Source organism: Alexandromys fortis, unplaced genomic scaffold (genome assembly GCF_014885135.2).
Source record: "Alexandromys fortis isolate MF-2015 unplaced genomic scaffold, M_Fortis_MF-2015_v1.1 scaffold_89, whole genome shotgun sequence".
NCBI classification, from domain to species: Eukaryota; Metazoa; Chordata; class Mammalia; order Rodentia; family Cricetidae; genus Alexandromys; species Alexandromys fortis.
The window spans coordinates 6,870,599-6,889,237 of record NW_026067973.1 but is presented as its reverse complement, the minus strand read 5'-3'; the positions used below and the strand labels follow the sequence as shown (position 1 = coordinate 6,889,237).

Here is an 18,639-nt window from a genome sequence, read left to right as displayed (position 1 = left end):
TAGAGAGATGACTCAGCAGTTAAGAGCACTTGCTGCTTTTGCGGAGAACCTGGCTTTGGTGTTGCTAGCACCCACATGACAGCTCACAGTCATAATTTCAGTTCCAGGTTATCTGATACCTGCTTCTGGCCTCTGTGGGCACACACACAGAAAATAAAAATAAAAATAAATCTTAAAAAAAAATCCAAAATAGTGTACTAGACTGGGATGAACCTTGAAAACATTGTTTTAAAGAAGGAAGAAAGAGCATTCCCAGCCGTCAGGAGACAGAAACAAGCAGATCTCTGAGGCCTGCTTGGTCTACAGAGCAAGTTCCAGGATAGCCAGGGCTACACAGAGAAAACCTGTCTCAAAAAATCAAAAAGAAAAAAAAAAGGAGAAGGAAGAGGTGATGACCCAACTAGAATGTAGTAGCTTCTTGTAATTTGAAAAGGAGTAAGAACACATTAGTGAAAGAAATAGAAGACAACCAAGAAATTACAGAACCAATAGAGAGAGGTGTTTAAGTTGGAGACCAGCTAAGTGTTAATATAATTGAAAGGCCTTCAAAGTTGGGAACTGAGAAAGGATAATGGATTTAACGTAGGGGATTTACCCTTGACCTTAAAGCAATTTCAGTGAGGTGTGAAGCATAGAAACCACATCACAAAAGGCAGATGGGTAGAAAAGGGAGGTAGCCTGAATCAACCCTGGTAGTATAATAGCAACAACAATAGTAAGTTACCGTTGGAGTAATGCTTTTTTTTGAAGACTTCTATACCTATACCATGGTTTTCTCCATTTAAACTGAAAGTTGTTGTTGTTTAATCTTTATAAATAACCTTGTAGGAATTCTCTTATGAGCCCATTTTTTATTAGCAATTGGAGGGTTATAGAGATTGCATTTTGTTCAAGATCACATGGTCAGCAACTATGACAGATTTTAAACTCTGGCAGCCTGGCTCCTGAACACGCCACCCCTCCTTTTTGAGAAAGTGTTGGTGTGAGGTTGAGGCAAGGTCTTATGTAGCTAAGCCTGGCCTTGAAATTATTTCCTGGGGACAGAGATAAATGTCAACTCACCCTGTCTGAGCCCTCAGTTTTACATAATTATATTAAATATGAGAAATGTTTATAATGAACTAAAAGAAAAGAGAAGTTTTCGTGAAGTTTGAAAGGGAAAGTTTGTTTGTTTGTTTATGGGTTCTTATGTAAAAGGTAGGAAAAAGACAATTGTGGGCATTTTTTTATTATTATAAAATGAAACACCAAAAGACACCAAAATCCAAAAAGTTACCTATAGACCGAAGAGGGGAACCAGGATGGAAGACTTCTGATTATGTCATATCATCTAGTTTTAATGTTGACCTCATACTAAGTACCAGGTTGTTTTATATATTCAAAGTAAAATTAGTTGAGATTACTTTTCCAAAGGCAAGAAACTTGGAAAACACATTATTTGTGTTATTAGAACAGTAATTTTTCATTAAACAAACTTTGTCAAAATTTTCTTAAATGCTAATATTGAGGTTATTTTATTTTGGTAAATGATTCTAAATGTTCTCTTTTACAGATTATCTTGCTAATCATGGCCGGTTAAATGAATCCGAAGCCAGGAGAAAATTCTGGCAAATTCTGTCTGCTGTTGATTATTGCCATGGCCGAAAAATTGTGCATCGTGACCTGAAAGCTGAAAATCTCCTGTTGGATAACAACATGAATATCAAAATAGCAGGTAACTGGGGTGCTGTGCCTGGGAAATGACCAGATGAGAGTCTTTGTCTGTGTGGAGAGAGCCTTGCAAGCAGAGTCAATCTTCAGCAAGATTTTACCTGTGTGTGGCTATAAAAAAGAAAATGTGTTTACTATTAACGTATACAGGGCAGGACTGTACTAAGTGGTCTGATTTCTTGGGAGGTTGTTGGACAAAAGTGAGACCTTTTGGATGGCTGGAGAGGGCCAGAAGTTCTGGTTACTGACTCTAACTGGCTTCTCTTCTAATGCTAATGGCTGTAGTGAGGATGCAAAAGGAAAAGAAAAGGCAATAGAAGCAGATTGAGAACAACACAGAGACATATCACACACGCGTTTCTGTGCATGTGTGTACGGTTCTGTTGATGATGGGTGTTTGTTTGTTTATGGGTCTCATCTAGCCCAGACTGGCCTCACACTATGTAGCCCAGGCAATTTAGGATAGTTGCTTCCCAAGTTCTGAAATTACAAGCATTAACCACCATGCCCAACTCAATTATTAAAAATAATTAAATTTCCTAATAGGCGTTTCTTTTTCTTCTTCTTTTATTAATCTTTGCCTTTTGAGATAGTGTCTTACTATGTAGCCTTGGCTGGTCTGGAACTCAGTATGTAGAGCAGTTTGTCCTTGAACTCACAGAGATTTACCAGCCTCTGTCTCCCAAATTCTGGGATTAAAGTTAACAATATGAATTTCTTAATTCATATAGTCAAAACTCACTCATATGTGGTAAAATATATGCCAGGCATTATACTATGCTAAATATAATGGGATGTGTATAAATTATTTCACAGCATATACATATATCAAAATTTCACATTGTGTGAAGTTTTTATGTCAATTATACCTTCAGTTGTACATATACAGAAAAATAGTATGTACAGAGCTGGGGATATATAGAGCTCAGCGAGAGAGCATTTGCTTGACATATGCAAGAACCTGGAATTCAGTTCCCCTGTACCACATACAAAAGTAGCAAGGGTCTAACTATGTACCAACTTGGACAGAAACTTAAGTAATGGAGCATCAGTCAACCTGAAGAGCCAGGGAAGTATCCTAGATCAGGAAGTGTTTGAATTTATGCCTGAAAGAGTTTTAACTGCTTGCCAGAAATGCAGAAGCAGAAACCATAGTCAGGCAGATGGAGACTGGGATGAAGATCTTAGCTTCATATTCACAAAGGGAGCAGTAGAGGAGGAGCAGCTTAGGAGACAGAGTAGTAACGGTCTTGAATGTCTTGTCAGAGGTTTGAGCATCTATTTCATAATTAATGGGAATCAAAGCTATTGAAGTTTAGAGTATGGATAAGTGGGATTAGAGTACAAAATTAACTTTGCATATCAACAAACTCTGGCAATAGCGTGGAGATGGCTTGCAAGCATGAGAGCTGAACACAGGAAAATTTAGTGTATGGAATAGTCCTGGAACTGCACTGGTGAAGGGGAGGAGTGACTTCTGATTTGTAACTTTTTGTTATAAAAATGCAATACATAGTAACATTGTTTCCATAAGGGGTTGTTGGTTTAAGATCTTAGTTTTTATGTGTTTACTACTTTCATTTCTGGGATTTCCTGCCCTCCATCATCTTTTATTTTATTTTATTTATTTGTTTGTTTGTTTTACTTTCTGTTTGGCCTCATTCATTTTACTTATTTTTGCCAGCTTTATCTTCTGGATTATTTTTTTCATTTTCTTCTTAAAAGTATCAGCTGCCTTAAAATTACCTTTTACAGAAAAGCCCTCTGTATAGAAAAGGGGAAGGTGTTGAGACTTTAAATTTGAACCCTGAGATTTACAAGGTGTTCAAAAAACCTTGTAAATACGAAATACAGACTATTGTTCAAGGTGAAAATAAACTTTTGTCTATTTTTACTATAATACTGCCTAAACTATAGGTAGGTCAGTGCAGTGTGCCTGATGTTATACAGCATTAAGTTTGCATTTTGTTGGGGTTTGCTGTTTTTATTTTTGCTTTTAAATAAATATGAACGCTTCAAGGCTTTCTTAATTATATGGAAGATAGGTAAAATGTCAGGTGTCTAGAATTGTTCCCTTTGGTTCAGCTAGTGACAATTGACATTGTATTAAGCCCTTGCTATTTTCAGGTGTTCTGCTGAGTTCTTAGTCATTCATTTTCACAGCACACTTGGAAGCTGCATAGCTATCACCAGCATTTTTGTTTGTTTGCCTGTTTTGTTTTTTAATGGGAAAACCAAATGCAAGAAGGTCAGATAACTTTCTGAGGCAGCACAGGTAATCAGCAGCAGCTCTACAGTTCCAAGAGAGATCTCTGGCCACTCCTCTGTTCTTTCCAGGCATCAAGTGTCAGTCATCAAGTGGAATCCCTATGTGAGTTTGTGTTCCACAGTCTGAGAAATCCAGACTACTTCAGGCAGCTATAGGCTCCAGCTAGGGAGCTATGCCAAGTACCATTGAAAACTGATAGGAAAGAACCTGAACTGGTCAGGTTGTCAGTTGGGACAGATCATGAAGGACTCCATGTGTAAAGTTTAGACATATTTTTTAAACTTTTTTTGTAGGGGTTGTAACTGTTTAAAAATTTCATAATACATATAATGTATCTTGATCAAATCTATCGCTCACATTTCCCTCCCAATGTCATGTGTTGCCCCCCCCTTACTGTGTCCACCTAGTGCTGTCTATTTGTGTGTGGGGTCCTCTATTGGAACAAGATAGCCTTTCAGAAGCTATATGTCCCTGAAGAAAACTGACTCTACCTCCCCAGCAGCCATCAGTTGTGAATAGCTCTTGCTGCTGGGAGTGGAACTTCATGAGTCCCCCGCCCCTGTACATGCTGAGATTTTGGCCAGCTTGATCTGTACAGGTCTTGTGCAAGAAGCCATAGCCTCTGTGAGTTCATGTGTATAACAGCAAGTACTGTTTTGCTGCAGAGATCCACTACATCTGGCTCTTACATCCCCCTCCCCTCCAGGATGATCCTTGAGCCTTGAGGGGAGGAGGTGTGGTATACACGTCTCACTTAGGACTGGACCACAGCAGTCTTATCCTCTGCACATTGACCAGATATGACCTCTGTGTTACTATCTATTGTAAAAAGAAGTTTCTCTGGTAAGGGCTGAGATGTACTGCTCTATCACTGGCAGGAGCTTGGTGGGCCAGAAGGGATAGGTCAGATTAGAAACTTGTCTTTTAAATAATCCCCCACCCAATAATTGCTCTTTATCAAAAGAACTTATAGCTTTAATGGCCCTGCTTACATTTAAGAATGTAATCCTTTGATATCTTGGAATTCTTGACTTTTAAAGAAATGTACCACACTTGTTCTGTGGGACTATATGTAAAGAAATCAAAAGAAAAAAAGACAGAATTATTGCTAAATTTATTAACTTTTCCCCTGCTTCTTTTACTTATTAAGATCTCTATAATTTGCTAAGTGTGATCTTTTAGGCCACCTGTGTTAAAGTTCAAAGAGCAAATCAAAATCAAATTTTCATTTAAAATGTGCCTATATTTAAAAGACAGAAATTGAAGTCTGAATTCCCCCCCTCCTTTGATTTTTCAAGGTAGGGCGGGGGGGGTGACTTGGCTGTCCTGGAACTCATCTGTAGACCAGGCTGGCCTTGAACTCACAGAATCTGCCTGCCTCTGCCTCCCAAGTGCTGGAATTAAAGGCATGAGCCACCACCGCACAGCTAAAAGTATAAATCTTGGTTAGTTTTCATAAATACAGAAGCATGGCTCTGAGATTAATTTTTAGCTTATGCTTCCTGTAATAATAACTCAACAGTGCAGAACCATGGGTTCACCCTCAGCTCTGTTCAGGTTGTCCCAATCATGAGGCCTCCACCCTTCATGAAATAGGAGCTTGGGGCATTTGAGGGGAAAGGCTGAAACAGAACAGCAGTCTTTCAGGGATTCTGTACTTACAGCACTGCTCCTTCCTCAACATCATGGCTAATGATTTTTAATGCATTAAAGTAAGTTTTCTTTAGTTTTAGTCTCCAACTTTCACATTTTGAAAGTTTCATAGTAATACCTGTGATTCAAATATATTAGTTACTTAGAGGAAGTTTTCAGAAAATAACTACAACTCAGAGCTGGAGAGATGGCTCAGCAGTGAAGAGCTCATGATGTTCTTCCAGGGACGCATCAGTTCCCAGCACCCACAAAGTGACTCACAACTGTCTGTAACCAGCTCCAAGAGGTCCAGCACCCTCTTCTGGACTCTGTACACATGCATGTACATATGCACAATAGTTTAAAATAATAAAAATAGGTCTTTTTTAATTACCATAATTCAGAGACTTTTAGGACTTATCAGTACTTAGATCCTGAGGTTGGTAACAGGCAATGCCAATACAAACTCTGGTGATGCCATCTGAATCTGTCGCCTTGGCTAGGTTAATTAACCTCTCCAGGCCAGGGCTTCTGTTCTGTTAACTGGAAATTATTATGCTTTTCAGGAACAGTGTATAGAGATTAATAATTACTTAAGAACAGGAGGCAATTCAGTATAGTAGGTAATAAACAGGCCACTTGAGAATGAATCCTGGCGTACCGCTTACTGGCTTACTGATCTGGAGACATTTTCTCACTACCCGCCTTGCCCCCGTTCTCAGTTTCCTTATCTGTAAAGGGGGAATGGCACAAGTTCATATCTCATAGTGGTTGTTACTTGAATTAATATTTGCAGAGTACTTAAGACCAGGGTACATGGTCCTGTTCAAGTGTTTGCAAAATAAATTGTTGGTTAAATTTCTTGGCACCAAGTAAGCACTCAGTAAAAGGAGGCTGCTGCTTGCATTTGAGACATAATTGATTCCATTAAAATAAAGCTGTAAAACTATGATGGCCAAATAACCTCCTTCAGCACATAAAATAAAGTCCACTGGCCTAGAGCCTTGTCAATGCCGATAATAAAGGAACACAGAAAGTGCCTCACTTGCATTTGAAAGTATTTGTCTGACACAACATTCCCTCTGAGCAAAACCTTAAATGTAATTAGTAATATAGAATTAGCTAGATTAGTCTGACGTGTGTATCAGAAGTCACTTATCTTTAGCTCAAAAACATTTCTTTTCTGACTTGACTGGTAGCCTGTCACCTCTGCCATTGCTTCTACAGCTTTTCACTTACTAGAAGACTTTGAGATAAGGTTTCTGTGTATACAGTTTCAGTCTTCTGCCCTAGAAATTAGAACGGATGGAGGTGAAAAGGGGAATTATTAAGAAATACTTACTGACCTTCCAATTACTATTGGCATTGTTTAAAACTGGCAAGTGGCCTTGCATATGAAAGCCTGATGTCATACTTCCATCAATCAATCCTGCTTTACAGCTCAGTTTCTAAAGCTGGGACTGTGGAGGAGTGCTCTAGGCCTCCATTTATTTCTGTACCTTCCATCTTGTCTCCACTAAGGCTAAGGATGATCATTTCTTTGTTTCTTAGCTCTTGGACTCCCTGATTGGGCACAGTTCAATGGTTCTAGATGATCATAGGTCTGAGGATAACATTTCATCCCAGCTCTGGTGCCCTCCTGTTAGACAGAGTGATTGATGTTTGGAGATAAACAAAGCAACAAGCTTTTTCTTGCTGTTGGGCAACAAAATTTGCATTGAAGTCAGTGTTGGCTAATGCGTTTTCAGTTTGTGCATGGGTTGGCCTGTCACTCTCTACCTTTCATTTGTCAGTGTTCATTTCCTTCTGATTGTTGTCTTCGCTCCTACAGTGATAATTACAAATGTGTTCCCTTTCATCAGGCTAGATAGCCTAATTCTATTGGTCATTTAAGAAAGGTTAAATTTAACCCTTAGGCCATCTGCTTCTCAGCAACATAATTATTTTTAATTTTTAAAATCATATTGATTGGTATGTGTGTATGTGTTGTATGTTGGAAGGGAAGGATAAGTGTGCCAGTGTAGAGGTCAAAGGACAACTTGCGAGAGTCAGTTCTCAACTCCCACCACATGGGTCCTGGAAATTGAACTTAGGTCATAAGGTGGCATCGGGCATCTTTTCCCACAGAGCCTCCTCATCAAACCAAGGATTTTTGTAAAATTTTAAAATAGACATTATAACACAGAGAGATTAAAAACTGCCCGAGTTGTGGTTTATAGAAATTACTTACTTTTTCTTAGCTTAAAGTAAAGATTAAAAAAAAAATGACTTAGAGTACTTAAAGTAAAGATTGAAAAGAAGATTACTGAACAAATTCTTAATTACAAAAAAAGCCTGAATGTGTTTGGTAATTATTATTTTTGCAACAGTAAATATTGACCAACAGTTATTATCCTTAGATTCTTAGGCACAGCTTGTGCTGTTGTCTATTTCTTGATGCTCAAACTCATGGTGACCCTTCCGAGCTGGCCAGGGGGACAGAAGCTCGGGCCCTGCTAAATCAAAATCTGCATTGTAGCAGTTCCCAGCTGCATACTGCTGTAACAAACAACAGAAGTCGCTGCTGTGCTTGGTGTTTCCATTACGCAGTAATCAACAACAGCTGATTTACTCTTTATCTGGCTCTTTTGTGCCTAAAACACTGGTCTTTCACTAGTGGTGCTTGGGCATTGGTAATTCATGTTATTTATGATAACAGTAATGGTGGTTTTTGTTATCAGGACGATAAAGGTCAGTTATCTTTCAGAACACGGGGCAGAAATCACTACTAGCCCTAATGTGTGATCCCTGTGGCTTATAACTGGTTACATTAGAGACAGTTCTGTGACTCGGCTTTTGAGGCCTGGTTTGAGTCCCAAGAGTGTTAGTGACTTAACTCTGGTTAAAGATTCTAACCCAAACCCTATCTTTTATAAATACTGAAACCATATATAAACCAAATGAGTGAGTGTGGCTGTATTGGGAAATCTTGAAGCTGTTGTGAGAGTAAAACTTCAGAGTACATGCCTAGTGTCACAGGGAGGAAAACATGCCTCATCTTGACATAGCGAGGACAGGGCTGTCTATCTGCATAGCCCATCATGTACTCTTTATTGGTTTTTACAGACAGGACTGTATAATCATGGCTGTTCTGGAGCTCACTCTGTAGACCAGATTGGCTTCGAACTCACAGAGATCTGGCTGTCTCTGCCTCCCAAGTGCAGCCAGTGCTACCCAGCATGCACTGCCGCTGCCACCGCCCGGCTCCATCATGCACTCTTAGAATGAATATAGCTTCCGAAAATGAATGTAACTGTGAATTAAGATAGAGCTCTGTAAACATTCTAACTTCTCATTCACATGGTAAGGTGCTGATAAAAGACCTAGTAGGTCAGCATTGCCTGGCACAGAAATGAATTTAAAATCCTTCTTTTCTGTTTAGTGGTAAGGATTGATCTGGATTTGGGGCAGTCTTACCTCCGATTTTAAGTTATATTAAACTCTGCCTAGTGGCATACTTAGGGCTTTGATGGAACAGTTTAAACAAGCACACCTGACCTGCATTTGAATGCAGTTCTACTCAGTTGTAACTGATGATACTTAGCATATCAGTGTACAGATCTAGGGCCTAATCTAGGTTTATTACTCAACAAAAAGAACCATAGTATCTTGGAGAAGTAGTGGTGTTAAGGGTTTGGGCAAAGAAGATACAAGATGAACTTGGGTAATCTTCCGGTGTCCGAAGATACAGGAGTACTTAAAACTAACTTTATAAAAAAATGTTAAATGAAGCAGGTTGGAACAGTTGGAATATCAGAATAAATAACAGCAGCATTCTATTGTAGCTCAGAGTCAGGTGTTTACAACAGTGTGTGTACAGCAGCGTGATAAATAAACATCTCTGTAACAGGGAATTGTAATTAATGAGGTGGTAGACTTAATTTGTGAGATTTGACCATTGAACAATGCAGTCATACCAGAATATCACTTTATAGTCCATAAATATGTATTATTCTATATTTGGCATTTTAAAAGTGAGATTTAGGACCAGCAAGATGGCTCCCCATGGGTAATGGAGTTTGCTGACAAGACTCATGACCTGAGTTGAATCCCTGGAATCCCATGGTAGAAGGAAAGAACTGATCCCAACAGGTTTTCACATGTGTGCCATGGCAGGCACATGCCTCCACACATACATAAACAAGCAAATATTTTTTTTTACAGGCAAATATTTTTAAATGAAATTTTAAAAGTAGAAATGAGGCCATGCTCGAAAGGAAACATTTTCCCGTTTAATTTTCTCATCTAACATGGCCTGAAACCTAAGTCTAGATTAAAGAAAGGAGTGTCCAACTGATTGTTTCCCTGATCCTTGCCCAAAGTTGGAGATGATGGGGTCTGTAACTATTCTGAGTTGTTGTGAGACTTTGCTCTGGGCTTTGTCCAGTGGCTAACAACACACATACAGCATTCATGTGTATAGTGAAGAGACAAGCATCTGTGGGTCCCACATCCTGGGATTTAACGAAGCACAGGTGGAAATACTGCCCATGGGTACTATGTCGATAGGCCCAGGAAGGTTGCATCTCTACTAAACTTGTGCAGCCTTATTTTTTGGTTTTGTTGGTTTTGTCATTATACACTAAGCAACTATTTAGATTATTAGGTTTCGTACATAATCCAGATGTGATTTAAAGTGTGTAGGAGGATGTGTGGGGGCTGTATGCAAATATTGCCCCATTTCATATAAGGGGTCTGAACATCTAGATTTTGGTACCCACTGTGGGTACCAGTCCCCTAGAGATACTAAAGGCCAGTTGTATAGTCAATTCTGTCTTAGTAAATGGTAATCAGAAATCCTGAATGTTCCTATTTCATCTACATGCTCACTCCTTACTCATTCACTGTATGCCATTTACAGAAAGCTATAGGCTGTGAATGAAGAAAATTATCCAGATTTCTATGAAGAAATATGAATGGCCTTTTAAAATGCTTTTCATTGCCATTTCTTTAACCTGACAGTTATTAACTTGGTCACAAATCGCTATGATCACTGTGTCATGGAAAGATGTAAAGGTGTTGTTAAACCTGGTTTTCTGGTCCATGTCTCCAGTGTCATAGCCAGCCACGTCATCTCTCACAAGTGCTTAACTTTCTCTTGAAATCAGTCTTCTACATTGCTTTACTATAGACTCCTCTCACAGAGCTTAGATTACCACATGACATGCTTGATAAAGCCCCTTTAAAAGACGTAAAGACTTGGGCTGCACCTGTAGCTTTCCTTGCATGCATGAGGCCCTCGCTGCAGTTTGTTCAGTACATGGTATGTCTCAGTGGCATTAGTGCTTTTTCTACTTAACTGTTAAAACACTTACCAGGTTATCACAAATGTAATTTTAGAAGTGCTCTGGTAAAGGTTCTCGGATGTGGGCAGTTATGGTTCTGTGACAATTTAGTGAGTCTGGCTGCCATTCAGTATGGCTCTGAGTGTTCTACAGAATCGAATACATGTGTCCATTTAGTACCACCTTTTTGTAATGGAACAGGATGCTTTCTCTGCCCAGATCTGTACAGATTAGATTGGACAGGGCTACCCTACTCACAGTGATTCCTCCTCAGTTCTTGCTGTCGTACTAAGAAATGTACCAGTGAGTGACCTCAAGGCTACATGCCAGGCTGTCTTCCCAACAGGCTTGTGTCCTCCCTCCGCAGAGTTCAATTCACCTGGCTCCGTTGACTCTTTAAGGCATTGAAACTTTTACCATGCTGCTTGGAGAGTATCTTCAGTTTACATAGACCGAAGAACTCATCTTGCTATTGTGGTTTAAAATGCACTCATCCCTGTGCCTACTTCAGGTTCTGCAATCAGTCTTCCATTTCAGAGTTGGTTGTATCTCTTCTATAGGAAATTAATATTTTCCTCTTTAAAGTAGACCTGAATATCTAATTCTTAACTCATTCTAGAGTAGTTTTTCTAAAAGATTAGAAACATCTCTGTGCATGAGTGATCTGGTGGCAGGAGTAGCTAGTCATTGAGTTCAGATAAAGAAGACAAAGATCTCTGGGGTGGTGTTACACTGTAAAGATCGATGTGGTTGGCACCCCTGACCTCATATGTCCTCATATGCCCCACAGGCATGGGCTGAGGCTTTTTCCCAGATGCACCATCTTTTCTCTCCTGGGCCTTATGCTCCTGCTGGCTTTTCTACTTCTCCTGTGTAGTTCCGTGTGACCTCTTTCTCCCGAAGGCAGTAATGGTAACAGTGGTCTCGCAGAAGCTGCACTGACATTTCACATCTGTGTTCTGGGCATTTTACATCGTTAATCATTCATCTTCACTGTATTTTATCTGGGCAGGTTGATTATTCTCACTGGTATAGATTTGGAAACCTAAGCTTCAGAGAAGTAAAAACCTTTCCTATGGCACTAGAGTTAGAAAGAGATAAACTAAGTCAGTTCTAGTTCTTCTTAATTTTGTAGTTATTTTTCTCTTCCATGAAGCAGAGATGAGATGGTTACAGTCATTACTGTGCCTGCTGCCTACCTGTTCTTAGGTCAGCAGGCTGAGAGACTATTTTCCCCAAGTTACTAATGTGTGTTGTCTCAAGGCAGGAGTTTATGTTAGCACATTGGTCCCGCATAACAGCTGCCATCTGGGCATGTTTATGATTGCAATTTTGCAGGTGGGAAAACTAAGGTTCACAGGTGCTGACCCTGTTCCCAAAGCCAGTCTGTCTGACAGTGGAGACTGGATCCACTCTTCTTTTGAGTCTTTGCTTAAGCTCCCTGTGCATGCAGTATTGTGCACGTACTAGTGGAGAGCCAGATCCTCTCAGTTTAAGGATTCAGAGCACAAGAGAGGATGAGCCTAACTTGTACAACAGTAGGAATTCGTTTCTTGAGTCTTAACGAAAGGGCAAACATACATCTATGACAATGTACACTGAAAACTTGTATACGTGTGCATATTGAAGACTATGAGTACAGTGTTTGCAGAGTGTATTCTGGATATGAACATTGTAGATTCAGTGTGACTAAGATTAGCAATTATTTTGAAGTATAATGCCACTGTATCCAGAAATGAACTTAAGTGACAGTGGTGATGGGTGACTTGTGACTAGGCCATATGCTATCATTTGTTAACGAGATAGTCAGGTGTATATCTGCCTATAGCAGGATGTATGAATCAACATTTAAAGAATTAGTATTTATAATTCTTGATTGACTCAAAACTGGTATATGTTATTACTTAATTGGGTTCTACTCATTCACCTCTTTTGGTTTTTCGAGACAGGGTTTCTCCGTGTAGCTCTGGCTGTCCTGGAACTCACCCTGTAGACCAGGCTGGCTTTGAACTTACAGAGATTCACCTGCCTCCCAAGTGCTGGGATTAAAAGTATTTGCCACCACCGCCCAGCACTCATTTAACCTCTTATGGACTATACAGAATAAAAAGTAATCATCAAGTAACCAAGTAACTTACATTCTACAACAATCAAATCCACACAACTAGAACTTTCAGAAAAAAAAAGGGGGGGGCATGGTTTAAGAACTGGGTTTGTTGACTCACCCAGTAACTTGAGAGGGCAAGGCAGGAAACTGATGAGTTCAAAGCTAGCCCAGGCCACACAGTGAGATCCTGTGTCAAAACATCAAGAACCACGGTTTAAAGTCATTTTCTATCTTTCACATGTTCTGTTTGAGTAGAGAACTCAGCATATATGCATTCATTCAGCAGTGTTCATTTATTGTTAGTTTATCATTGTGGTAGTTACTAGGGGAATAGTACAAGATAGATGTCATCCTCATCTTTATATATTATAACCATAGTGGTCCCAAATTATAAAATTAATTACTGAGAAATGCAGTATAGTTTGAGAGCAGAAATGAAAGTAACATTTATTTCCATCCCAATAGATTTCGGTTTTGGAAATTTCTTTAAAACTGGTGAACTGCTGGCAACATGGTGTGGCAGCCCCCCTTATGCAGCCCCAGAGGTCTTTGAAGGGCAGCAATATGAAGGGCCACAGCTGGACATATGGGTATGGCTTTATTTTGACATGTTAATGTATCTATCATGATAATTGGTACTCTGACCTATCTTAGAAGCTCCTGGTACTCAACAGATGAATAAGATTTTATATTCTCCCCCATCCAGTGAACTGTAATTAGTCAGAGCATCTGGAAGTGGGTCCCTAGGAAAGAATTTCTAGAGACAAGTGTTATCATTCTAATATCAGCAATGACATGAAGTAATATGGCAAGCAAAATGACCAAGTTCAGATCATTGGGTATTATTATGCTTACTCTCACCACAGGAGGTGAGAGAGGAACTTCAGAGAGGAAGCCGTCAGTCCTTGTGATTTTAAGAGCTGTGGCCGTGTGTGGGAAATGAGTGTTTGATGTTCTCTCTGAAAGCGACTGCATCGTTTTCTTCCCTAGAGCATGGGAGTTGTTCTTTATGTCCTTGTCTGTGGAGCTCTGCCTTTTGACGGACCAACTCTCCCTATTTTGAGGCAGAGAGTTTTGGAAGGAAGATTCCGGATTCCATATTTCATGTCAGAAGGTAACAAGCTGTTCATCATATTGGTCGTGTGTTACAGAATTTGTGCTGTATGAAGTTCTAGCCAAAGTTAGTTTCCCTGCTGAGAGTTTGGGTGCCAGATTAAATGACTTAGTCATTTTAAAAGCCATGGAGCTCTTCAACAGCCTCTATGTAGACAAGACAAATTCCAGCCTTCCTCCTTGTAACTGAGAACAGAAGCTACCCAGATTAAGAGCAGCAAGTCTTCCTATTCAGCTTAGGTCTATAAATGGCCCAGTTTATTTTAGATTCCATAGATACAGGCTTATAACCATTTTACTCTATATATGAAATATATCTGCAGAATTAAATGTTTTTAAATTCAAAGTCAACTGGTAGAACGTTGGTAAATTCAGTTGAAATGCCACGATCCCTACCTGTCTTGTTTTGGTCTGTCAAAGGCACAACAGTTTGATTTACTCCTTAGTTGTGGTTTTAGTTTTCATCCTTATCTCTTATTCCTGAAACAATAGATGTAATTAATGCTCTTGGGAAGGCAAGATCACATAGGCTCTGGCGACAGACTACCTGGTTGATCCTGAGTTCACTACTCACTGACCGGGCAGTTTGGCTCATCTATGAAGTGGAGTTGACAGTAATTCCTTTCCTAGAGGTGTTGCGAGGATGATGAAACTATTCTGCACAAAGCACGTAGCACAGAGCGTGAGAGATGTGAGTGGCAGGAGTCTGAGTTGGAGGAGGGTGGTGAAGAGCTTGCTGTTACTCATAGCTGCAGCTGCAGTGTACATAATGTAATCAGAATCAGAACTGCACACATGGTCCTTGGCAACACTGATGAGATGGTGCTCTCCCAGCTGCCTTTACTGAACATGCCTTGATACTACTGAGGATCGGTTCATAATCCCTGCTCCGAGAATGCAGCTTAGTCTTGTTTTTCCTTAGTGTGACTAGATAAAATGCGCTCGGAAGGCTCTTGTAGTACATAAAGACTTATACTCACATGTGTTAAAGTAATTGTTTAGCATCTGAACTTGACCAGTCTACCCCACATGCATTCATTTGCTCATTTGTCTTGCTTTCCAGTAAAGGATTCAAAAATTAGCATTGTTGTGCAAAATCACATGGGCCATGCTAGTATGCCTGGAGGTGATCTATGCACCTTTTTAACATTGTGTTTTCCACAGATTGTGAACACCTTATTAGAAGGATGTTGGTCCTAGATCCTTCCAAACGGCTAAGCATAGCTCAAATCAAGGAGCACAAGTGGATGCTCATAGAAGTTCCTGTACAGAGACCTATTCTCTATCCACAAGAACAAGAAAATGAGCCATCCATTGGAGAATTTAATGAACAGGTTCTTCGATTGATGCACAGCCTTGGAATTGATCAGCAGAAGACTATTGAGGTAAAGTGATGGAGATATGTCTAGAGATGTTTGAAGGTTGATCGCCATTTGCCTCCTGAAGCTTTATGCTCATACCTGTCTTCCGAGTCTTACTTAGCACATCCATCCCCAATGCCTGAATGTACTGCTCAGGGTACCCAGATGATTACATAGAGTCTGTTTATAATTGCTGTTATTGAATCTCTAAACCCTTCCTTCACCCTCTCTGCCAAAAAGTCTAAGAAAAGAATTTTTAGAGGATTTGGAAAAGGCCAAGTCTGAAACTTAAAAATAGAATGTAAGCTGGGCATGATGTTGTATACCTTTAATCCCAGCACTCTGAGGCAGGCAGATCTCTGTGAGTTCAAGGACAGTCAGAGGTACATAGTGAGACCCTATCTCCAAAGAATACAAGGTTTTTCTAAAGTGAAACATGAAGTTCCATATTGGTATTAAACTAGTTAATATGGAGTACAAATGTATATATATGGAACAAGACTGAGTTGAACCAAGAACCAAAAGGAAAACATTAGATTAAAGGAAGCCAGTGGGGTTTAGGAAAACCAGAGAAACTAAACAGGCAGAAGCAAGTGAAGTTATGATTTAGAAACATTAATGGTTATAGAACGAAGAAAGCTTTGAACCTGGAAATTTCCTTTTGGCTTTTCTTTCCTATCTAATAGTTAGCATGCTTGTAGAACATACACAGCATACACAGGACCTGCACAACAGCCCCCTCCCCCAAAGCAGAACAGTGCTTTATGGAGACTGTTTCTTGTCTCACTTTGTGCGTTGTGCACTCAGTGATGTTTTCCCATGCTTATCCATGGAGTAGATCCTGGATAGTAGCTTCTGCAGGGTGTTTCCCTGAGGGTTTCCTGGATCTGTTACCCCCAAACAGCACCCACATGGATTGTCATGTGGGATTAGAAGCCAAGAGAAGTTTCTCTGTTGGATTGGCATCCCAGAAAAGCTGGCAAGCCAGAGATGTGAAAAATTTGGGAAGCAAGTTTATTTTCAAGGTTTCCAAAGGGCGGGACTGCAAAAACAAGGAAAATATTACCTAAGTACGTAGACACAGTGTCTCTCCATCTAGCATCCAGATGTCATTCTCCAGCCCAGAATAATCACCAGAAGCTCAGAAAAAACTTGGTTCATTCACTTCAGAATTTTCAGTGATTGGATCTTTGCCTGAAGTTACAGAGTTAGGACTTTGGGGAGTCTTAAACCTAGTGCTGGGAGATGGATGTCTAATGGGGCATTGATGGCATTTTCTCCTAATGCAGGACCATGAATGGATCCCAAAACAAATAGGACCCAGATAGTTGCTTAAAGATGTCACCGTTGATTGAGCAATACTAGAGACCTGAATGTACGCCTTCCTGTCTAAAGTCTAGAAAGGGGTTTGTTGTGAGGTATACTTTGTCACTGGATTTTTTTTAAGTACCTTAGTATCCAAAATTAAGTGAATGAAAATACAGATCTAAAATCTCAAGCCAAAATTATTGTGGAAATTCATGTGAGTAAATCTGAGAGGGCTCACGTGTACCCTTAAGCTAAATGTCATGGCAGCAGGAGCACATGTCTAGGGCTGTTCCTCACTTCTTAGAAAATGAGAGCAAGGGGAGGCTTAGTGATTTTATTTTCAGGACACATAGCTTACCCTCCTTTTTAAGAAGGTAACGACCCCCTGGTTGGTTTTTATAGTTCTATGCTTTCAGCACCTGTTTTCTCTTTCAGTCTTTGCAAAACAAGAGCTATAATCACTTTGCTGCCATTTATTTCTTGTTGGTGGAACGTCTGAAATCACATAGGAGCAGTTTTCCCGTGGAACAGAGACTTGATGGCCGCCAGCGCCGGCCTAGCACCATTGCGGAACAAACAGTTGCCAAGGTAACGACCCATGGAGTCATTAGTCTCAGCTGTGCATGAGGCTTTTTATGTTGGACACATTTTCCATCATTTGGTACAAAAGGTACCAAATCTCATCTTTTTTTTTCTTTGATCTCATCTTCTGAAGTATTTTTCTAGAAAGTTTCAACCACTGTCATTCACTAGGTTCTCAAAACTTTAAGCACCTTCCTGCTTCTAAGGATTAACTTTATTTTCATTCCTTTTCTTTAAGAGATGTGTTATCATTTAATCATTTGCTAATCTTGAGAAATAATGTAACTAGCCTGTACTTTCAGTTCATTTAACAGAATTTTATTGCAGATTGACCACGTGCAAGCTGCTGTTACTAGGTGCTCTGGGAGTTTGAATGTATGGAATGCCATCATGTTTCTCAGAGTTGTTCGGTGGGAGCAAAATAAGGCCAGAATCACCTGAGGTCTTGGGCAAGGGCGAGAGGCTCATCTGAATAGGGAGAGCTTCCTGGAAGAGATGACATTTAAAACAGATCTTCACGGAGGTGTGAGACTGATAAAGACATCATTCTGACTAGAAGGAGATACACACAAGGTGAACAGAAGTGCTCACATGGCCTACAGTAGGCATTGTTCCTGTGAATTTAGTCCATTTGAACTGAAGGCTAAGAAAATAAAAATTTGAAGTGGTAAGTGGAAACCATACTGTGAAGAGCTCTAAATGCCAAGGATGACTTATAAATGAGGAAGCAATAACAATCTTATGAAGGCCATAAGCCAGTTAGTATGGGAGCATTGGAAAGGATGGCTTCTTAGGGAAGCGCTGCAGGAGATAGTTGCTTGTTTTGAGACAGGATCTCACTGGCTGGCCTGGAATTTGTTACATAGACCAGGCTGGTCTCGAACTTAGAGACATCCACTTGCCTGTGCTTCCCAAGTACTAGGATTAAAGACATGTGCTACCATGCTCAGTCTGGGAAGAGCAGGAACTTCTGAAGAATACTTCTGAGATTCTTATGCTAATGAGATGCAGGATGCTGAAGACTTAATGTGGTCCTAGTAGAAAGTGAGGGAGGGCTATGAAAGGTGGACCTGAGTGAGCTCGGCACTGACTAGAAAGCTCCCCTTAGTGGTGAAAGTGAGTCCCAGATTCTGTGCCTCACTTTACCTGTTCTAAAACGGCAATGACACTGAATGCTGTAACGAGATGAGCAAATGTGAAGCAAATGCCGAGTGTCTGTTCCACAGCAGAGTT

The 18,639-nt window shown here is 40.0% G+C and overlaps 1 protein-coding gene across 5 annotated transcripts in view; it reads left to right on the top strand.

The window, feature by feature from the left end:
* Positions 1-18,639, top strand: part of Sik2 (salt inducible kinase 2) — a 96,627-nt gene that overhangs the window by 56,418 nt on the left and 21,570 nt on the right. For all 5 annotated transcript variants that reach the window (XR_007594319.1, XM_050156431.1, XM_050156432.1 and 2 more), the window contains exons 4-8: positions 1,553-1,714; positions 13,508-13,632; positions 14,033-14,156; positions 15,320-15,540; positions 17,260-17,412. Coding sequence is in view for 4 of the 5 variants with exons in the window: in XM_050156431.1 (XP_050012388.1) it covers positions 1,553-1,714; positions 13,508-13,632; positions 14,033-14,156; positions 15,320-15,540; positions 17,260-17,412 (785 nt within the window). In the remaining variant the exon portion in view is untranslated. The remainder of the gene's footprint in view (positions 1-1,552; positions 1,715-13,507; positions 13,633-14,032; positions 14,157-15,319; positions 15,541-17,259; positions 17,413-18,639) is intronic.